Consider the following 22,494-nt stretch of genomic DNA (forward strand, 5'->3'; position numbering starts at 1 on the left):
TACTTAATGCCATTCAAATAACCTTTAAACACCACATCTATATAACACTAAGGATAAACTGTATTACAACCATAAATCCAATGTCACGTGAAGGAAAACCCCTATACCGGTGCTGTCCTTAAAGAAGAAAAGAAAAAAACTGAGATGTAGTTTCCTCCTCCTCCTGCTTCTGCTGTCCACACACCAGCTGCCCTCTCCTTTTGTTTACTCCTTATGCAGCACTAAGGTTACCATGCCATTAAACTTCACATCAGGTTGGAACACATCCGTCACAAGTAAGAACACTAAATTACCTAATATATAACTATCATCTATGACTCAGTATTATCTGGACTGTAATGCTACGATTTTTTTTATTTCTTCCTCACAGGAAAGTTTTTGGGAAGTGGCGGCTAATGTTAGCAATGTAGCAATGGGAATTCCTTGTACTTTCTGCGGATATTAAAACTTTTAGACTTTTGAGGTACAAGCTACTGTTATTTAACTGCATGCGTGTTTATATAAGCTTATCGTTTTTTAGCCTTTTACGAGGTGTGTCTCAATATACGTTACTCTTGTCAGTATCTGGGTACTGATGCCGATAATTCAATACCGTTAGATGTTACTCACTGCCCAGCTGTTCCTCGCGAAAACCAATACTCGGGCAGCTCGGCTCTCTATTGATATTAATTATTAAGTTCATCTAGAAAGCAGTAAGTGTTCAGATGTGTACGGTGGTGTTTTACTTTCTGTCATTTTTCGCTCGTGTTGATTTGCACACCTGTAGCATTACTTTTGTGGTCTGTTGGCAAGTCTCCGTCAAACTGGGTTTGGGTCGTTGTGGAGATGAATGACAGCCGTGGAAACCAATGAGCTATGAGAAATATCTAAAGACCGTTCTATTGTCATGGTTACACGTGTTGACGCGTGGGCATTCCAACAATGGGGAAAAGAAGGCGGGACCGATAGCAAGAGTGGATGAGTCTTTTTCGCATCTGTAACTTTAGACGAGCCTTTGGGAAAAAATGTCGATGACAAACACAATTGAATGTGTGAGTTCATGTATCCTATCAGTTTTATATCCTATCGGTTTCATGTGTGTTATTACAAAATGCTAACTCCACGCCACTTTTCAAAAACACTTTCCCCCGCCATTAAAATGCATATTGCATACATTTGTATATGAATGTTCAGTACGATTTGTATTTTTTTTATTTGCTCAGCATATTGTAAGTTATATATTGTTATATTTTTCATACGTTATATATAACATTAAGTTATGCGGGTCAGAGTCAAATGACAGCATGTCAAAAAGACATTTTGAAAACACAGATTCCAAGCATCTAGAAATTGAATCCTTGTAGTCATGTTGGTTCCACACTAAAAAATAAACAAAATTAAAAAATAAAAATAAAAATAAAAATGTAAAATCATACACTTCTGGTATGAATTAGATTCATAATGTATTTTGAAATAGATCTGGATGAAAAAAAAGAGTCTTGTCATTAACCCATACATATCAATGCAGATGTTTATAAAAAGTCTGTATGAAAGCCTATTCTAAAGTAAAGCGATAATATTGACTAAGCAGTAATACAGTTGAGGTGAAAAGTTTACACACACCTTGCAGAATCTGCAAAATGTTAATTATTTTACCAAAATAAAAGAGATCATACAAAATGCATGTTTAGTACTGACCTGAGTAAGATATTTTACATAAAACACGTTTACATATAGTCCACAAGAGAAAATAATAGTTAAATTCATAAAAATGACGCTGTTCAAAAGTTTACATATGCTTAATTCTTAATACTGTGTTGTTACCTGAATGATCCACAGCTGTTTTTATTTTGTTTAGTGATAGTTGTTCATGAGTCCCTTGTTTGCCCTGAACAGTTAAAGTGCCCACTGTTCTTCATAAATATCTTTAAGGTTCCACAAATTCTGTTTTTTTTTCAGCATTTTTATGTATTTGAACCCTTTAAAACAATGACTGTATGACTTTGAGATCCATCTTTTCACACTGAGGACAACTGAGAGACTAATATGCAACTATTGCAGAAGGTTCAAATGCTCACTGATGCTTCAGAAGGAAACACAATGTATTAAGAGCTTGGGAGGGGGGTGAACACTTTGAAGATCATGTTAAATTGAACTTATTTCGTCTTCGAGGAAACATGTAAGTATCTTCTGTAGCTTCTGAAGGACACTACTAAATGAAAAATAAATATGATATTTAAGCAAAATAAGAAAAATATACACCTTCATTCTATTCAAAAGTTTACACCCCTGGCTCTTAATGCATCTTTTTTTCCTTCTGGAGCATCAGTAAGTGTTTGAACCTTCTGTAATGGCTGACGTTTTTCAGATTCTGCAAGGTGTATGTAAATTTTTGACCTCAACTGTACCTGTTTTACTGCAATTCTCAATGTTTTAATGAATCACTTATAATGTAATCAAATTCAAATGCATATTTTAATAACTGAAATTACCTGCTCACTACTTCCATATAATTTTCTTTTAATATGATGAATAATTTGTCAATGCATTAATGACCTTTTCCCCCTCTCTCCTTTGTGAAGGCATTGTTTGAATATTCAGCCATGCACCACTTTAGTGCCTTAGACTGGGGCTCTGGAGCTGGAAGGATGATACCACTAAACTCGCCATCTCTGCTATTGTGAGCCCTAATCAGAAGAGTGAAACAGGGACTGAATCAAGGATGTTCAGACAATCAGAACAAGGCAGGAGGCGTATGAATGCCCAGCCATCTGCACGCATAAGAGGGGTGGAGGTTGCAAGGGGAAGAACAGGTTATGGCTTCACACTATCTGGTCAGTCTCCATGTGTGCTGAATTGCATCCTAAAGGGTAGTCCAGCTGACTATGTGGGCCTTCGCACTGGAGATCAAATCTTGAGCGTGAACGACATCAATGTGTCCAAAGCATCTCATGAGGACGTTGTTAAGCTGATTGGCCGCTGCACAGGTGTCCTACACTTGGTCATCGCCGAAGGCAGTCATAACAATGCACATCTGGATTCATGCTCAAGCGATGAAGAATTAGGGTTCCACGACCACAAGAGCCACTGGCTGCGGCCAAAGATGGACTCAAAGACACTTGGTATAAACCGTGCAGAACGTGTGGTCGCAGAAATGCAGTCTGGAGGAATCTTTAACATGATTTTTGAAAATTCCAGTCATTCATCTAGCAGCTCGGAGAAAGCTGTAGCTTGCGCCTCTACTTCTAAAACAAGGGCTCTCTCAGAGCCAGATTTCCCGTATGGTAACGCCAGCACCCGACAGAGCGATCCCAACTTGCTCACTGAAGAGGAGATGGCCAAAGTGCTCAATGATGACTCTGTGTTTGTTGATATGTTTGAACAGCAAGATGAATTTGCCCTATTGCAAAATGCAGACTCTGCAGGGATACTTAACGTTGGGATGGTTGTGGGATACTTGGGATCTATTGAGCTAGCTTCAACAAGTGCCAATTTGGAAAGCGACAGCCTGCAAGCTATTCGTGGCTGTATGCGACGTCTGCGCGCAGAGCAAAAAGTGCACTCGTTGGTCCTGCTTAAAGTCATGCACGATTGCGTTCAGCTATGCAACGACCGAGGCGCTGTTCTAGCCACGTATCCTGCAGAGAAGTTAGCATTCAGTGCCGTGTGTCCAGACGACCGCCGCTTCTTTGGCCTTGTCACCATGCAAGCCACAAATGACCACTTTGCCATAAACAGACATGGTGAGGAGGAGCAAGGCTTGCGTACATCTTGTCACGTCTTTATTGTAGACCCGGAACTCTGCCATCATAAGATCCACCAAGGTGTAGCCCGACGCTTTGGCTTTGACTGCACTCCAGATCCAGATACCGGTGGCTGCTTGGAGTTTCCGCCAACCTCCCAACCACTTCTACAGTTTGTGTCGGTCCTGTACCGTGATATGGGAGAATCTATTGAGGGTATGCGAGCTCGAGCGTTTCTTGATGGTGATTTAGATGCTCAGCAGAACAACAGCACGAGCAGCAACAGTGACAGTGGCATTGGCAACTTCTTGCCGGAGGAGAAGAACAACCGAGTCATCTTGGTTGACTTGGGTGCGAACCCCAGTCGCCATGTTCCCACAGGACTATGGGAAAACCCACCAGGACCTCGTAGCCAGAGTGTCCTAGGAGGTCTTCCACCACCACCCCCTCCGCCGATCTCGCATCGCAATGGCTACCGCCCTGACCAGTTCGTAGATCAACCCCATCCACATTCCCATGGAGACCCACCTCTGCTTTCTGCCAGGCATCTGAACTCCTCCTCACGGCTAGATGTGTCACGCTCTCACTATTCCGCCCATGGCAAGAAGGTGACAGGGGCGTCAGGCCAACGTTGGCTGCCAGTTCACGTTATGAGAGACTGGCGTCAGGGACACAGCAGTGATCAGGAGTCTTATGCAGAGTCCACAGACGGATGGTCCAGTGCAAACTGTAGCACCCTGCCGCCACCCATGAGTAAGATTCCAGCTGACCGGTACCGTGCTGCAGGCGAGATCGCCTCGCAGCCTCACCGACTTCATGCGCAGAAGGACGAGTGGGCTAAGAAGCTGTTTGGGGAGAAGAACCTACGAGAGCATCAGCAGCAATCGAACGATTACAAGAGAATGAAAGATTCAGAGAAAAAGGTAAGAGAGTTTTTTAACATTAAAAAGGCCTCAATTCATGTTCTGAAAGTCTACCTCATTCCAGAGTAGTTGTTCAGAAATTGAAAAGCGTTCAGAATTACAACATTAGCTGATCCTCAGGATTAGGAAGAATTAATAAGTAATGATTTTAAATTTGATACAGAGAGAGAATGTGTTCAAACAACTGTTGTTTGTGCAAAAAGTCGTTGTAAACTTAAACTAATGTGCCTGGAAAGACTATAACTTTTTCCTTGTTCTTATTATCATGCACAGCATGATCTTTCACTTTGCTGTTTTCAATTGCGCTAGGAATTTTATCCTTTCCACCACAGAGTTTCTGCAAAAATGAATTGCAAAATGTCTCTCCAACTTACAGTCAAACCTAAATTTATTCAGGCACCTTCAGCATTTCTTACATCATCACAGTTTATTCGCTATACTTTAGAAAATGGTAGTAAAATATGACAAGAACTCAGAGTTAAACAGTGTCAGAACAAATTCTTCTTGATAATGTCAGATAACTTTGATACAAAGGTATGGATTACACTCATCCAAAAATTCACTTTTAGTGACAGTATTTATCAATTTATCAATACTTCCGTGAGCAATTACCAAGCGATGCTTAATTTTGTTCAGTCTGTGGTGTAAAAAGGTCACATTAGCAATTAAAGACAAACACTTAAGCAAAACATGATCAGGTCAAGGTGTCTGAATAATTTTTGGTCCCAAGTTTTTATCAGTTTTACTGATAGTCCACTGTATGAAAAATGTTTGGGTATAATATGTCACATTTCACATTTTATTTTGATATTAAAATATCAAAAATTATATCTGGTGTCTGAATAATTTTTGGTTTGACTGTATATTCTCACTTATTTTATGGTGTTGCTCATGTAATTTTTCATTGTCACTTAGTAAAACTGCACAAACACTTGACTGTCAAAAAGAATTCTGTCAGGTAGGTGACGTGCGTAGCCAGGCTGAAAATACCTCGTTCCCATTTGCTGCTTCAGCTGCTGCTTCTTGCTTGGAGGGAACATGTTAAAACTGACCCTGAGATGAGAAGATTGAGGTACAAAGCTGGGTTCGTATCATTCTCCCAGTGGAAAACTTTCTGTTCAAATCGCTGTGAGCTCCTGCTCTGATCTGACTGTCTTTGATGGGCCTCCAGCAGCTGACACCAGATCACTCATATTCATTCAAGTCTTGAATCTGGGTGGTAGATGTCAAACCGCTGAAATTAATCTCATCAAGATACTTTTAGAAATATGAAACTTCTGTCGTCGAACAATGTTGCTCCAAACCTGTATGATGTTGTTTCCTCTGTCGAACACAAAAGTAGAAGTTTAGTAAAAGGTAAATGCACTCTTGTCTATAAAATGAAAGCAGATAGATAAGGACCAGGGTTGTTAACATCCAAAAATGATGAAAGTAAATTGCCATGAAACTATACTTTCAAGAAATGGTTCTAAATGCTACCAGATTAGGGTTCTTTTGGTCCATCATCATGTCAGCATTTTGAGTGGCAGCTTCTCTCTGCAGATGTGACAGCATCTGCACAGAAACACACAAATGAGTTTAGAACTACAATCTGTCTGTGTAATTTAAGTTACTCTGCTGTTCAAAAGTTTGGGATCAGTAATATTTGAATGTTTTTAAAGAAGTTTCTTATGCTCATCAAGACTGTATTTATTTGATCAAAAATACAAGAAAATGATATTGTAAAATATTTTGATGTAAAATAAAGTTTTTCTGTTTTATATATACATTCAAATCTAATTTGTTCCTTTGATCAAAGCTGAATTTTCAGCATCATTACTCAGTATTCCGTGTCACATGATCCTTCAGAAATCATTCTAATATGCTGATTTATTATCAGTGCGGGAAACAGTTGTGCTGCTTAATATATATTTTTGGAATCTGTGATACTTGTTTCAGGATTCTTTGATTTAATTTTTTTTTTTTTTTAATTTAAAATAAAATAGTTTTCTAACAAGTTTTCTACACTACCGTTCAAAAGTTTGGGGTCAGTAAATTTTTATTCTTTCTTTTTTTGAAAGAAATTTATACTTTTATTTACCAAGGATGTGTTCAGTTGAATAAAAAGTGATAGTAAAGACTTTTTTAGTTTTAGTCACACTTACTTGTTTTGCTAAAATTAATTAGCAAGAAACAGTTACCAGTTACAATTTCTAAAATTTAACAGATTTTCTAATTTATAGACAATTTAAAGGGATAGTTTACCCAAAAATGAAAATTCTGTTATTGAATTACTCACCGTCATCTTCAGAACACAAATTAAGATATTTTTGATGAAATCTGAGAAATTTCTGACCCTGCATAACACAGAAGAGAAGAAATTGTTGAATAAAGAACCACAAGGACTATTTTAATGATTTTCTTACCACCTTTCTGGGCCTTGAATGTGGTATTTGCATTGGTGCCTATGCAGGGTCAGAAAGCTCTTGGATTTGATCAAAAAATACCTTAATTTGAAATGATATGATGGTAATTAATGACAGAATTTTTATTTTTGGGTGAACTGTCCCTTTAAGAGTGAAATCATTTTACCTGTTGAGAGTGTGTTAAAAGTCTGTGTAGTTGGATGGTTGAGCTCCAGAAAATCAAAAATGAGGTGATTTGACAGAGATTTGAAAAACAAAACCGCTGTAAACTCTAACAAAGAACCATTTCAAAAGGGTTTGTCATGATGATATGGTTGTAAATAAAACTGTTACTGCATAAACAACCTATAAAGAACCCAAAATAATCTTTTTGTATTGCAGATGACTCATATTGCAACTTTTAAGAAGCCATATGATACAATGTGTTCTATGGATGAAATTAAAGGAGTAGTTCACTTTCAGAACAAAAATGTACAGATTATTTACTCACCCCCTTGTCATCCAAGATGTTCATGTCTTTCTTTCTTCAGTCGTAAGGAAATGTTTTTTTGAGGAAAACATTTCAGGATTTCTCTCCATATAATGGACTTCTATGGTGCCCTCGAGTTTGAACTTCCACAATGCAGCTTCAAATGGCTCTAAATGACCACAGCCGAGGAAAGAAGGGTCTTATCTAGCAAAACGATTGGTTATTTTCTAAAAATAACCTCAAATGCTCATCTTGTCTAACTCTGAGTGTACTCTGTGTAGAGATTAAAAAGTATATAAATTGTAAATGTTTTTAGAAAATAACCGATTGTTTCACTAGATAAGACCCTTCTTCCTTGGCTGGGATCAATTAGAGCTCTTTGAAGCTGCATTTTGGAAGCTCAAACTCGGGGGCACCATAGAAGTCTATTATATGGAGAGAAATCCTAAAATGTTTTCCTCAAAAAACATAATTTCTTTACGCCTGAAGAAAGAAAGACATTAACATCTTGGATGACAGGTGGGTGAGTACATTATCTGTAAATTTTTGTTCTGAAAGTGAACGTTTCCTTTAAAGTCATGCAGGTTTGGATCAACATGAGGATGAAATTACAGTATTCTTTAACAGACTGTTGGCTGGACTATTTGTGAAGTAAGCTCTCTAAAACACAGTTTCTCAGTTAAAGTAACTCCCCAGAACTGCTCCACAGGAGCCAACGGGCCCAGCAGGCCCAAAGATGTCCACAGGCCCAAAGCAACAAAACAGACATTGATTGGATTTCTCAGAATAGAATTGTAGCTGTTATATGCATCATCTGTGACAATAGCTTCAGGGTCTACTAAAAACAGTAAGGCAAGTCAGACATCAATGGTCTGTGTTCACTGCTTTGAGGAATTGTTTTTTAGTTCATTCTCTGCTTCTCTTGTTTCATTCTAGCACTGCTTGTATAATGTGTGTTAAAGCATTTCTTTAAGATTTCCACACATTTTAGCCTGAACTAATGAATTAAATAGTGTGGCAGATGAATAATTTCCATGTAGTCTCTCATTTATTGAGGAAATAAAAACTGCATGCGTAAATGTAGTTGCTAAGGTGATTCCAGGATCTGTTAGACTGTATATTAATATGGGAGTACTCTTGTTGAGTGCTGTTGACATAGCCACCATGCCATATCTGTCTCACACAGGTGGTGGCAGCTATTACTGATGAAGAGGTGTGAGGTATCATGGCAGCATGAGTTTTAATAGTGTACAGTCAACCTGAATAAGGCTGATAAATTTATGTTAGTCAATGATAGGAAGTCATTTTGAAGTCTAAAGCAATTTTCTTTACTGCATTAGCTGCACAATCCTAACGCACAGGGATCTATTCACAGTGGTTCATTTCATTATGTTAAAATTTCTTTTTTGTTTTGTGAGACCTTGAAAAAGTCTAAACTTAATATTTGCTTGGCATTCACATGGGGTCATAAGTTGATCTCTTACTCACCAACAGGCGGCGCTGTTTCACTGTCTGTGTGTCAGTTTCAGGTCAAATACCTTGTTGCTGTATATGATGATGATTATTTAGATTAAGGAACATGTGAGACTGTTCCCCTCAATAAACTGCTAATTAATTGTAGTAGTTATGTTAAGAACATGGTAATGCAGAATAAGGCATTAATATGTGCTTTATAAGTACTAATAAACAGCCAATGTGCTAGTAATATGCATGCTAATAAGCAACTAGTTATTGGTAAATATGTTCCCTAATCTAAAGTGTTGCTAAAATATCTAACCAGTTGGCTTCATTTTATTGTTTTATTTTATTTAAAGTTTTAATATTTTTTTTCCTGTACTGTATAATTTATATTTATTGCACAAACAATTTTTTTTAAATGATTATACTATATTGTTTAAAATACAGATGAAATTCTTCATGTTATTGTTTTATTTACATTTTTAATTTTTTGTTTAACATGTCTTTATTGAGTTTTCACATTTTTAGGACAAAAACATTTCAATCCCCAGCCAAACCCCAGGCAGGCATATAGAAATACAAAATAGTAAGTTACAAAATTAGCTAGATTCTTCCTACGTATAAAACTTCACACATCTAATGCATCTTCAATATTTCCACTTTTAAGAAAATTCAGAAACACCTCCCAGATGTTCGCAAATTCAGATGATTTCTTCTTTGTTATATATGTAAGCTTTTCAAGAGCCAAACAAGATGACAGGTTTCTCAGCCATAGTCCAAGAGAGGGGCAATCAGCCTTTTTCCAATATAAAGCAATAGACCGTCTGGCTTGCAGTAAACACAAGTCCACCATTTTTTTCTCTTTTACAGACAAGGAACAATTTTCTGCATATAAATTCAATACACATCATTTTTAATTTTTTACATTTATTTTGTTTTTATTATAATTTACATTTATTGCACAAGCATTTTTTCAGAATGATTATACAATAGATATATTGTTCGGAGTAAAGATGAAAATAATCATTTTATTATTATTATTTTGTATATATATATATATCATTTATTTTATTTCACTTATTGTTTACATTTATTGTACAAACATTTTTTGTTTCAAATGATTGTACAAAAGTATTTTCAAAGTAAAGATGAAAATCTTCATTTCATTATTTTATTTACATTTTTTTCACTTATTATTTAGATTTATTGCACAAACATTTTTTGTTTGTACAATAGATTTTTCGAAGTAAAGATGAAAATTGTCATTTTATTTACTTTTTTAATTTATTTTGTTTCACATATTATTTACATATTATGCAGTCGATATATTGTTTGAAGTAAAGATGAAAAGCTTTATTTTATTTATTGTTTTTTAAATGTATATATATATATACAGTACAGACCAAAAGATTGGACACACCTTCTCATTCAGGTGTGTCCAAACTTTTGGTCTGTACTGTAGATATGAATTCAACTGAAAAAACTTGTGAAAAAATATCTTTCAGGTGGTCAAATAGCAAATAGCAAATAGTGGAGCTCTGCAGCCACCTACAGGTAAAAGTTATTTGTAGTTTTTTTTTTTTTACTTTTAAAACTGGATTTTCCAAAAGATGGGCAAAAATCTTACACTAAACCATGTGACATTATCCATGTTATCCCCATGAATTAAAGTTAGAAATGTGAATATGAATTTTACATAAAAAAAGAAGTTTTTGTTTAAAAACACATTTAAAAAAATATTTATTTATTAAGTTATATATATTTAAAAAAATATCACTAACCCACTGAAAACTGCACAAATGTAGAGTAAAAACTTTAATAAACAGAAAATATACAGTACAGACCAAAAGTTTGGACACACCTCATTCATTTATACATAGTTTTTGTAATAAATGCAGCTGACTCCATGTATCTGCTAAAAATCAACTTGACGGCAGTTGGCTAAAAGTAATTGAAAACGTTGTACCACTGTACGTATTATAAACAAGAAAAATTAAGTATTTCATGTTCATATTATTTGTAAACTACTTGCCTACATTGAGTCTTGAGCATGTGCTAGAGCAAGACATGTCAAGACTTGAGGAGAGCAGTTCAGAACAGTTGTCATGTCAGTTATTACCAATACTGAGTATTGTTTTTATGTTTTGATCATAAGAATCCTTCCTAGCAGTGGTTGTGTTTTAGTGTGATGGCTTTTTCTGTAATAGATTTTTGCAGGTTTGCTTCTCGGCCCTACAGTGAACAAAATAGTTTTGCGACAGATAAACAAATAAATGTTTTATAGTGACATTTCTTAGTATGGTTGGTCTTTCCGACATGGATGAAGTAAACAGGAAAGCAAGCTCTTCAGAGCTCCTCAAAGATAGCTCCTCCCTGATAAGTCTAAGAGGTCGATGTAGTGCACAGTACGTCCCGGCTCCCCACAGGAATCCATGATGTTATCTCACCCCCAAGACTGACCTAATGGAGAGAGAGCTACAGAAAGAAAGTATAAATACTACAGTTACAGAGCACATAAATCAATAGGTGAAATTGTGATATGAAATGAAATAAAAAAGAGAATACAATGTACTTTAAAGACCTTTTGCCTTGTATGCACGTACCATTCGCTCTTTGGCTACGTAAAAAAGAGCTCGAGGCTGTGCTGATGTAAGCATAGTCATATGAGCCTCATGTTTCTATGCCTTCCCCTTCATCATTAGTCTTTTGAAGTATATAAATAAAACATTTTTTTCCTCCTAGGATTCAAGTACTACACACAAAACAGAGCAGCCCCCGCTAACATCTGGAACATTTAGTGTTGTTCTCCAAAACCAATGTTGACAGCTTTATGCTTCTTTTCAGCAGCCATCCGCAAGATTCACTCAAGGAACGTAGTTTAGTCCATGATATTTCTTTAGATTAATTCACAACGCTGTGGTGCTCAATTGCCATGGAAACCACTGAGGTGATCAAGTGGCAGTCACTCATGTCTGGCTAACCCGTTCCTCCGCTACATGACCGATAGTGTTTTTAATGAAACCCAATATGGGTCTAGTATCCAGACACCAGGACTGGATGCAAAATTTATGATCATTCCCTGCACTACAAGAGCAAACCTTTGTGTTCTTTGAATTTTTGCTTGATTTTTTTCTCTTTTTTCTCTTCAAAGGGTTAGTTACCTATTATTTACTCTCCCTCAAGGCATCCTAGGTGTATATTACTTCCTTCTTTCAGTCGAATGCAATCGGAGTTATATTAAAAATTATTCTGGCTCCTCCAAACTTTTTAATGGCAATGAGTGGTATCTCTTCAACAGTCCAAAACAAGCCCAATAAAGTGCATCCATCCATAATAAAAAGTGCCTCACACGGCTCCAGGGAGTGAATAAATATACTGAATCGATGCATTTTTGTAAGAAAAATATGCATATTTAAAATGTAATAATCACTTAAATCTAGTTTGCGCTAGCAGTTCCTGGTGGATGACGTAGGAGTATATGTAGCGCATGCGCCTGTGAGTCTCATGAAAACCAACATTAGTTCACAGGAGCAAAGGAAGCAAACTTTCATTAATATAGCAAAGGAAAACCAGTCTCCTCTTGGCTTATATTGAAATCCTCCAACATTTTTCTTTAAAAATCCTCATTCTGTACTCCTAATTAATGAGCGTTGTTTTGTTTTGCTCTTTCTACTATGCATTCGCATTCGTCACTTCTGAGCGGCGCAACGACAACATCATACGTCATTTGCCCAGGACAGCTTCCGTGTTCAACTGTTAGCACAAGCTAGAAAAATAGTATAATTATGTTTTAAATATCTTACAAAAACGCATCAATTCGCTACATGAGGCCTTTATTCACCCTCCGGAGCCGTGTGAGGCACTTTTTAATAAGGATGGATGCACTTTATTGGACTTGTTTTGGACTGTTGAAAAGAAACACTCAACCATTGCCATTATATGAAGCTTGGAGGAGCCAGAACAAGTTTTAATATAACTCCAATTGCATTCGTCTGAAAGAAGGAAGTCATATACACCAAAGATGCCTTGAGGGTGAATACATAATGGGCTAATTTTCATTTTTGGGTGTACTAATCCTTTAAGTCTCTTTATGCTTCAGTTATTTCACATTGCAGTTCTTAAAGGGGTCATATAATGTTGCTAAAAATAACATTATTTTGTGTATTTGGTGCAATGCAATTTGTTCAAGTGGTTTGAGGTTCAAAAACCAATATGATTGGCCGAAATGTTATATGACGGAAATGTTACGCCCATTACTGTTGTGATGCCGTGTCCTGACGTGACGAGACAAAAACAACAAAACCCATAATAAATAAGGCATTTTTGCATCCAGTAAGGCCATAATTAATGATTATAATGACACATACTGTCTTTTTATGCGTTGCGTCATGCTATGTAAACATAATACTGCATTTGTGATCATAGAAAACGACAAACAAGCAGCACTACTATACACTGCTCAAAACTCAGGTTTGAATAGCCAGTACTGTATATGAAAGTGTACTTACAGGCTGTAAGCGAGACGTTGGAATTGCCCCACTTTATAGTGTTCACAGCCAGCATTGTAGGCTACTGTCCCAGGTGCAGGAAACAGTGTGAATACTTTTTCCTTTGCGTATACATCTGGGCGGTGTTATGCAAATCTTCCCACACCGTGACATGGACATGTGGGGGCATGTTTGAATGAGCCGTTTTATCAAGGTGTGGCTGAGTCTTAACTTTTTATAAATAATATCTCTTTGGGTTTGGGGCTTTAATCTTTGCAACTTTACAGATCTTATATATGCACAAAAGGCTTGTAACGACTTGTAAAGGAAAATCTAATATCGCATCATATGACCCCTTTAACTTTCATATCTTTAAAGGATTAGTTCACTTCCAGAATAAAAATGTCATCCCCCATGTCATCCAAGATGTTCATGTCTTTCTATCTTCAGCTGAAAAGAAATTTTAAGGAAAACATTCCAGGATTTTTCTCCATATAATGGACTTCAGTGGAGATCAACGGGTTGAAGGTCCAAATTGCAAGTTTCAATGCAATTTCAAAGGACTGTGCATGATCCCAGCCAAGGAATAAGGGTCTTATTTAGCGAAACGATCAGTCATTTTCGTAAAAAAAAAAAATATATATATATATATATATATATATATATATATATATAAACTTTTTAACCACAAATGCTCATCTTGCACTAGCTCTGCGATGTGCCTCTTCATGCATTATGTAATCATGTTGGAAAGGTCACGCATGGTTATGTCGAAACCTCTTTTTTTCTCCTCCAACTTCAAAAACATCTGACTTCGTGTAAATGGCGTTTGACTTTATTTGCACGTTCGCTTTGTAAACACTAGGTCGATACTGCCACCTACGTCACGTGTGAACTTTCCAACATGACTACGTAATACCTAAAATTTCACTGGATAAAACCCTTATTTCTTGGCTGGGATCATGTAGAGCCCTTAAAAGATGCATTGAAACTGCATTTTTGACCTTCAAACCGTTGGCCACCATTAAAGTACACATGGAGAAAAATCCTGAAATGTTTTCCTCAAAAACCTTAATTTCTTTTCGACTGAAGAAAGAAAGACATGATCATCTTAGATGACATAGCGGTGAGTAAATAATTTTTTATTCTAGAAATGAAGCAATCCTTTAGAGAACCTGTATTCAGCTGTTTCCATAGCACATACAATTTGTTCTCTTCTGATTCTGTGAGGTTTCTTTTTATGGTATGTGCGTCACGTGAGTGTATGTGTGTGATCGTGGTGCCTTTGCATGCTTGCCTTGAAATTCATATTGTGTGTGCGATTGAGAGAGATATTATGTAAATGTCCTGTCTTGTTAGCCTTAAAGGGATAGTTCATCAAAAAGGAAAATTCTGTCATTGTGTAGGCCTGCTCACGGTTGCTCTCTTGGGGAAATATTTAGAGAAATATTGGAAATTTCCTATAATGAAAGTCAATGGTCAGCAAAACTGTTTGATTACCAACATTGTTTAAAATTGTATTATTTTGTGTTCACAGAACAAATAATGTCAAACAGGTTTGGAAATGACATGAGTGTGGGTAAATGACAGAATTATAATTTTTGTTTAACTATCCGTTTAAATGCAGACACATGTGCATAGCTGAAGTATGTACTGCCCTGACTCTCATGTGCATGCAGTCACTTGTGTTGGGATATTTGTGTGTGTGTGTGTGTGTGTGTGTGTGTGTGTGTGCATATGTTTGTTATCACTTGATGTGTCATAATGATGAGGCTGAACACACAGAGTTCGCTGCGTTTCTAGGCAACACAGGAGGCCATTTGATTACACTGTGCTCTTGTCATCTGCACAATCAGCCTCTAAACTTTAGCCTATGAAAATGATCCCTCTAATCAGTCTGTCTGACCGCTTGACTACTAGTTCTCTCATCTTTGCACATTCGTCCTTCTGTTTCTCTGTCTAGTGTCACTGTTGATCTTTCTCTGACTGCAATGCATTGTGTCATGTGTCAAGTATTTACAGAATGGAATAGGGTTAGTGCTGATGTATTTTTTTTCTGTTGCAATACTTTGTTTTATATCATGAGATAAATGTGTACAGAATGTGTAAATACTGTTGCTATGAGGCTTTGTTTGAGTGCTGTGCTTTGTTGAGTGCTTACATTTCAATAGCAATCAGACATATTATTTGCACCAGGCACACTATAAAATTGGTAAAAAATCTCTTTAAAGGGATACTCCACTTTTAGAAATACTTTGTTTCTTAAAATGGATAATTTAGAATGATTTCAAGAAAACTATAGGGCTGTTGCGATTCGTTGATTCTAATCGACTATTCGATTTTTAAAAATCCTCCATTTTATTTTGCCGGCATTTACTAACCGGCAAAATACCAGAAGTGGCGTATTTCACAGACGAGAATCCATGAAACGCATTACTAGACTGTTTTCCAAGGCTGCATTATATAACCCATTTAAAAATCAGAATTGAGCATAATTGTGAATTCACAAATGCTAAGAGGCAGGTTTAATATATGTGTGTCAATTATGTACACGTGTGTCCATTACGTACGTGCGTCTCAGAAGATCCGTTCTACAGGAACTGTCATCATTTACATGTTGGAGCGTCTCAAACTCCATCTCTGCATGTTGTTGTGAGTTTTGGTTTATTGTAACGTTAATCCAGGAATGCAACGCGCGTCATTTCATCTGATTTGTAAGGTAAATCATTTATGATTTAATTTATCATTTATTTTTATCATTGTGCAAACTCAGGAGAAGTGTTAAAGGATTAGTTCACTTTCATAACAAAAATGTACAGATAATGTACTCACCCCCTTGTCATCCAGGATGTTCATGTCTTTCTTTCTTCAGCCGTAAAAAATATGTTTTTTGAGGATTTCTCTCTATATAATGGATGTGTATGGCGCCCCGAAATTTGAACTTCCAAAATGCAATTTAAATGGAGCTTCAAAAGGCTCTAAACGATCCCAGCCAAGGAAGAAGCGTCTAGTGAAACGATCGGTTATTTTCCAAACAAATTGACAATTTATATACTTTTAAAGTACAGTTAGGGTGTGTCGAAAAACGCTTATCTTGTTTTCTTCCCCAACTTCAAAATCGTCCTACATCGCTGCAAAAGTACCGACCCAGTGTTTACAAAGTGAACATACAAAGAAGCTCAAACGCCCTTTAAAAAAAAAGGTCAAAAAAAAAAAGGTCAAACAGCGATGTAGGACGATTTTGATGTTGAAATCAAAAACAAGTTTTTCGACATACCCTAACAATATTGACCCGGATTACACTGACTACACATGCGCATCGCAGAGACGACACAAGACGAGCATTTGAGGTTAAAAAGTAAAGTTAATTTGTTTAGAAAATAACTGATCATTTCGCTAGATAAGACTCTTCTGCCTCGGCTGGGATCATTTAGAGCCCTTTAAAGCTGCATTTAAACTGCATTTTGGAAGTTCAATCTTGGGGGCGCCATAAATATCCATTATATAGAGAGAAATCCTGAAATGTTTTCCTCAAAAAACATCATTTCTTTACGACTGAAGAAAGAAAGACATTAACATCTTGGATGACAAGAGGGTGAGTACATTATCTGTAAATTTTTGTTCTGAAAGTGAACTAATCCTTTTATCGCGATTTCAAAATAAAGGTTTACACGTTTTGATGTCCACATATTCATTAAATTACTGTATCTATAGCATTTCTGTGGTAAAGATCTGGCCAAATATTAAAGATTAAGTGGACATTTGAAATAAATGTTGTTTAGTCAATTTTAAACATGGATTAGATCGCCAGTAATTTATAAAAACAATCGTTGGCGCTCTCTGCAGGCGTAATGTACAGTACATTAGGTCTATTGTTTATAATACATTATGCATTTCAACAGTTTTGTGCAATAAACCCATATGATTTCTTGCTTTTGTTTTTTATTTGAACTAACTATTATTGCATCAGTGCAATTAAATATGTATTTCAAGTAATTTTAAAGGCTATTGTTCACTTACATCTACATTTTTATTACCACAAAAACGCCTAATTATAATTATAGGGCCCGATGAAAGCCATTTGAAATTTTCTACGCTCTGTTTTAATTGTTAAATTATTATTTCTTTTAATCAAATTAAATTAATTGAGTTTTACAGTTTTATTTTGATTTTATTAATTCTTTTGTGGATTCCATTTTAATGGTTCCATTAAAATTTAATAATCAAAAACATCTTCGATTAATTCATTAATTTAGTTTTATTAAAATAAAATGTTCTTGAGTAAAATTGTTGATTTTTTTGTTGTTGTTGTGGGAAATTAGTCGTTTAGATTAATTGATTAATAGATAAATTAGTCTATAGATTAATCACTATAAAAATAGTTGCTATGTTAGCCCTAGAAAACTAATCCATCTCTTTGAGTCCATATAATGCAAGGGGATTCCCAGAGTTCACCTTTCTGGGCCTTAAATGTCAGTTGCGTTGTTGTCTATGCAGGGTCAGAAAGCTCTCAGATGTCAGCTAAAAAAATCTTAATTTGTGTTCTGAAGATAAACGAAGGTCTTACGGGTTTGGAACAACGTGAGGGTGAGTAATTAATGACGGAATTTTTGGTTGAACTATCCTTTTAATATAGTGGCAGTTGCAAGTTTTACACATTCAGCTGGTGGCACAAATTTTAAACCTTGTGTTGTTAAAAAGTTCTTTTATAAAGACAACTTTAGTGACAAAAGTATCCTTTACATGGTTAGTTTTTACACCCGCACACACATAAGCACACGTTTCCCCATGTGTCTGTTCATGTGATCCTGTGCTATCGCCAAACGCTCCTCTCATAATGAAATCAAACAGTGAGAGGAGAGTGTATTTCACATTTAGAGCAGAGGAGAAATGTTTCTGTCCTTTTCAAAAATAGGGAGAGTGAGACAAATGCTTATCAATGATATTTCTCAGGAGACAGGTTTGGTAGACGGACAGTGTGATATGATTATAAGCTGGGATTTAGCCTGACCACCAGATGAATGCAAATGTAGAAGTCCGATGAATAATCATGAGTGAACTTAAGTTATTATATTTAAAAGTGATTTAAACCAACTTAAATAATTTAAAATATTATTTGCATATATTTTAAGATGCAATTTATTCCTCTGATGGCAAAGTTGAATTTTCAGCAACACATTTACCTTTTTTTGTAAAGGGCATTTGACTTTCTTTGCAAAAATCCTGGAATGTTTTTTCTCAAAAACTTTAATTTCTCTTTGACTGAAAAAAAAAAAATATATATATATATTAAAGTCTTAGATGACACAATTGTTATTATATTGATTTTTTAAATCAATTTCAATTATTTTATCAAGACATTTTTCAGTAAATGTGGATCTTTCAGATGAATTTGAAAAGTGCTGTCTTGATCTTGGTCTTGACTTCATCTTGTTCAATTGTCAATTTTTTTTTTCAATTGTCAGAATTTTAGTTCACTGCCAGAACAAAAAAAAAAGACAGATAATGTACTCATCCCCTTGTCAAAAAAAAAAAAAAAAAAAAAATCAAATAGAAAATAGTTATTTTAAACTAATTATATTTACAATACTATTGTTTTTACTCTAATAAAATCTTAATTATTCCAAACTATTTTCTGGCTGTAAAAAAGTTCTATCACATTTGACTGTTTTCGACTAATTTTCAAGCAAATGTCTTCATGTGTAAATATTTGTATGTACATAAAATGTTCAAAAACTGAGACATAGGGCCAGTTGCATAAACATAGCTTATGACCAGTCTAGAAGAAAAACAATTACATGACTAAGTTTTTAAAACTAGTCTAAGCAGTTTATGCAACCGCCCCATAAATTCAAGTTCAAAGACATTTGATGAACAGAAATAGAATAATGAGTTGCTGACATAAGTCAATATGAAAAGTAGCTATCAGTATCTGGTGTGGCCACCAACTGCTTTATGCATTACAGTGCATGTCATCCTCATGGACCGCACCAGATTTGACAGTTCTTGCTGTGAGATGTTACCCCACTCTTCCACTAAGTCATTTGGAAATTCCCAGACATTTCTGGGGGACACATTGGTAATGCATCCCAATATGTACTAATTATTTTACTAATGATCTGTTATTGGCAGCTGATTCTGTTTTTTTTTTTTTTAAACCATACTTGTCCTTCTCAACCTGAGTGCGGTCTTTGCTGCCATCTTGCATAAGATACTCCTGGACTGGTTCGTTTCTATAGGGATCACTGGCACCCCCACGTCCTGGTTTAGGTCATATCTCGCTGGTTGCGCTCAGTTTGTCCAGATTTAAACTTTTCGATCAAGACAATCTACAGTTACCACTGGAGTCCCACAGGGTTCTGTTCTGGGCCCACTTCTATTTATCATCTATTTACTCCCTCTTAGCCAAATTTTTAGGATATATGACATTCATTTTCACTGCTATGCTGATGACACCCAGCTCTATCTGTCTTCCAAACCCTTCTGGCTTCCTTGACCAGATGTATAGCTGAAATTAAAGACTTTCTAAAACTCAATGATTGGTACAAGATCTACTCTGGCTGAATCTGTTTTTCTGTATTGTATCATAAGGACGTCTGCATTGTAAGCATTTTAGTCAACCACTAATATGTCTTGTGTATGTTACTAATGTCTCTCTTTCTGTTTCTCATAGGGTGGAAGATTTAAAGGCATCACTATGGGCTTTCCTCAGCGTTCCTCCGGCAGGCGATCTTTTGGACGTTCCAAGCGTCTCAGTATGGCTCGTTCACTCGATGACCTTGAGGTAAGGTTCCCCAAATGCTTTCTTTATCTCTTCACGAAGGTATCCCTACATTTCAGTCTCTGTCCACATTCTCACATATTAAAACTTCCCAGCATTCCGATCCTATCGCTCAGAGGGTTGGGAATGATTACATAAGCAATGAGTGATCTACGCAGTTATTCAGAGACATGCATGCACACTGAAACAAACATAACCAACCCTCTGGAGTACATGAACTCTTGGGTCCTTATTCACGAAACGACAGCTGTGTGCCTGTAGAGCAGATTTGACAACACAGCGAGGGTATTCTAGTGTATTAATGGCTGTGGTCACACTCACACACGTGAATTTAATTTTAGACCCAGCCGTCAAAGAGATAGAGTGCATCCACGTGTCGTGTGATGCTCGCACAAGTGTGGTGACGGCAGATTGCCATGGCAACGGAGGAGACGGTGAAACATGGATGGTGTAATTTTCAGATGGAACAACTGACAGCACATCACATCTCAGTCTATCCTAAAAGCCAGCATGCCAGTGGTTTTTATAGTTTATCTATTTTTTGTGTGTGCAATTAGAGGCTTAATTTGGAACATTCAAGCTGGAGTATGTAATTTTTTGACATATAAGTAAGATTTTCCTGAAAAGTGTAAACATTGTAGATCTGTGGTGGTATGAAAATGTTGCTTGACAAATGTTAGTAGCTTGACAAGACAGTGTTTGTCAAAAATCATTATTTTTGCAATAACATTTGTGATCCTGGACCACAAAACCAGTCATAAGAGTCCGTTTTTTGAATTTGAACATGAATGCAATGAATAAGCTTTCCATTGATGTATGGTTTCTTAGGATAGGACAATATTTGGTTGAGATACAACAATTTGAAAATCAAAATGTTGAGAAAATCGCCTTTAAAGTTGTCCAAATGAAGTTCTTAGCAATGCATATTATTAATCAAAAATTATGTTTTGACATATTTACGGTAGGAAATTTACAAAATGTTTTCATGGAACATGATCTTAATATCCTAATGATTTTTTAAATAAAAGAAAAATCGATCATTTTGAACCATACTATGTATTTTTGGCTATTGCTACAAATATATATGCTACTTAAGACTGGTTTTGTTGTCCAGGGTCACATTTAGTGAATCTAGTGGCACAGAAATTACACACTTCCATTTTAAAGGGATAGTTTACCCAAAAAATAAAAATTCTTTTGTTAATTACTCACCCTCATGTCATTCCAAACCCGTAAGAATTTTGTTCATCTTCGGAACACAAGTAAGGAATAATTGATGCCATTACACCTCGGGTGTACATTATTTTGTAAGAGTTCAACAGACCGAAGTCAATTATTCTGCTTATACTATGGTTACCACACCTCAATACATCGATCGGATGATATATTTCAAGGCATTCATCTGTTTTTTTGTCCCTAAACTGCTATTGTGAGTAGGATTCATTTCTTATGCAGCTCATCCATTGCCTCTGTTGCTAATTCCAAAACGTCATTGAAGACCTAGTAAAGACGCTTGAGCCATTGATAGCATGCAGTCAATAATGAAGTTTAGACAGACAGACCGACAGGAAAAGAAAGAGATTAAGCTTGTGAATTACCTCTCTGAGTCTGTGTGTCTCTCAAAAGAGTTAGGCAGCAGTGTCTCTACTAATAGTGAAACTTTAAGTTCATTTTATTCAGGAAAAGCGTGGTTGTTCCCTCACTTGTGAGAAATGTCATGTAGTTTTTAAGTTGGTAATCATCAGAGCAGCGCTAACAACATTAGCACGTATGTTCATACTTGTGCAAACTGTATGTGTGTGTCAGTAAGGGAGAGAGAGTGGGGGAAACAGAGTATTTGCTTTCTGTACCTAATAAAACATTAAAATAATCAGTCTTATTCATATTATCATTTACTGTACTTATTTGATTAGCTAGTGTCGTTTTGGTTATTTTGCTGTTTTAGGCAGTAAGGACCTTTGAAATGACTGAAATCATGTGGCGAAGTGATAGAGACAAGTAATGTGGTCAAAACCTGCCTGGAACTACGTTCGGTGTACATTTCCATGAAAATAATTGCACACCTTAGAACATTCATCAACCAATCAGATTCAGATATTGTTAAAATAGTCCATGTGACATCAGTGGTTTTATGAAGCTACAAGAATACGTTTTGTGCTCAAAGAAAACTAAAATAACGACTTTATTAAACAGTTTGTTCTCTTCCATATCAGGCTTCAACACATGTTCACAAGAGTATTGAACTATTA

The 22,494-nt window shown here is 36.1% G+C and overlaps 1 protein-coding gene across 1 annotated transcript; it reads left to right on the top strand.

Annotated features, from left to right (window-relative positions):
• The first annotated feature begins 215 nt into the window (after positions 1-215).
• Positions 216-20,394, top strand: LOC141336855 (regulator of G-protein signaling 12-like). The gene is made up of 4 exons (XM_073842582.1): positions 216-275; positions 2,562-4,645; positions 20,138-20,248; positions 20,341-20,394. The coding sequence occupies exons 2-4, from the start codon at positions 2,702-2,704 to the stop codon at positions 20,392-20,394; spliced, it is 2,109 nt and encodes a 702-aa protein (XP_073698683.1). The 5' UTR covers positions 216-275; positions 2,562-2,701.
• The last annotated feature ends 2,100 nt before the right edge of the window (positions 20,395-22,494 follow it).

The sequence above is a fragment of the Garra rufa genome, chromosome 6 (assembly GCF_049309525.1).
Source record: "Garra rufa chromosome 6, GarRuf1.0, whole genome shotgun sequence".
NCBI lineage: Eukaryota > Metazoa > Chordata > Actinopteri > Cypriniformes > Cyprinidae > Garra > Garra rufa.

Excerpts from the sequence above, each read along its gene's own strand:
- LOC141336855 (XM_073842582.1), top strand. The coding sequence starts at position 2,702 with ATGTTCAGACAATCAGAACAAGGCAGGAGGCGTATGAATGCCCAGCCA. Across the intron at positions 4,646-20,137 it reads TGAAAGATTCAGAGAAAAAG|GGTGGAAGATTTAAAGGCAT; the intron begins GTAAGAGAGTTT and ends TGTTTCTCATAG. Across the intron at positions 20,249-20,340 it reads GTTCACTCGATGACCTTGAG|CATTCCGATCCTATCGCTCA; the intron begins GTAAGGTTCCCC and ends AAAACTTCCCAG.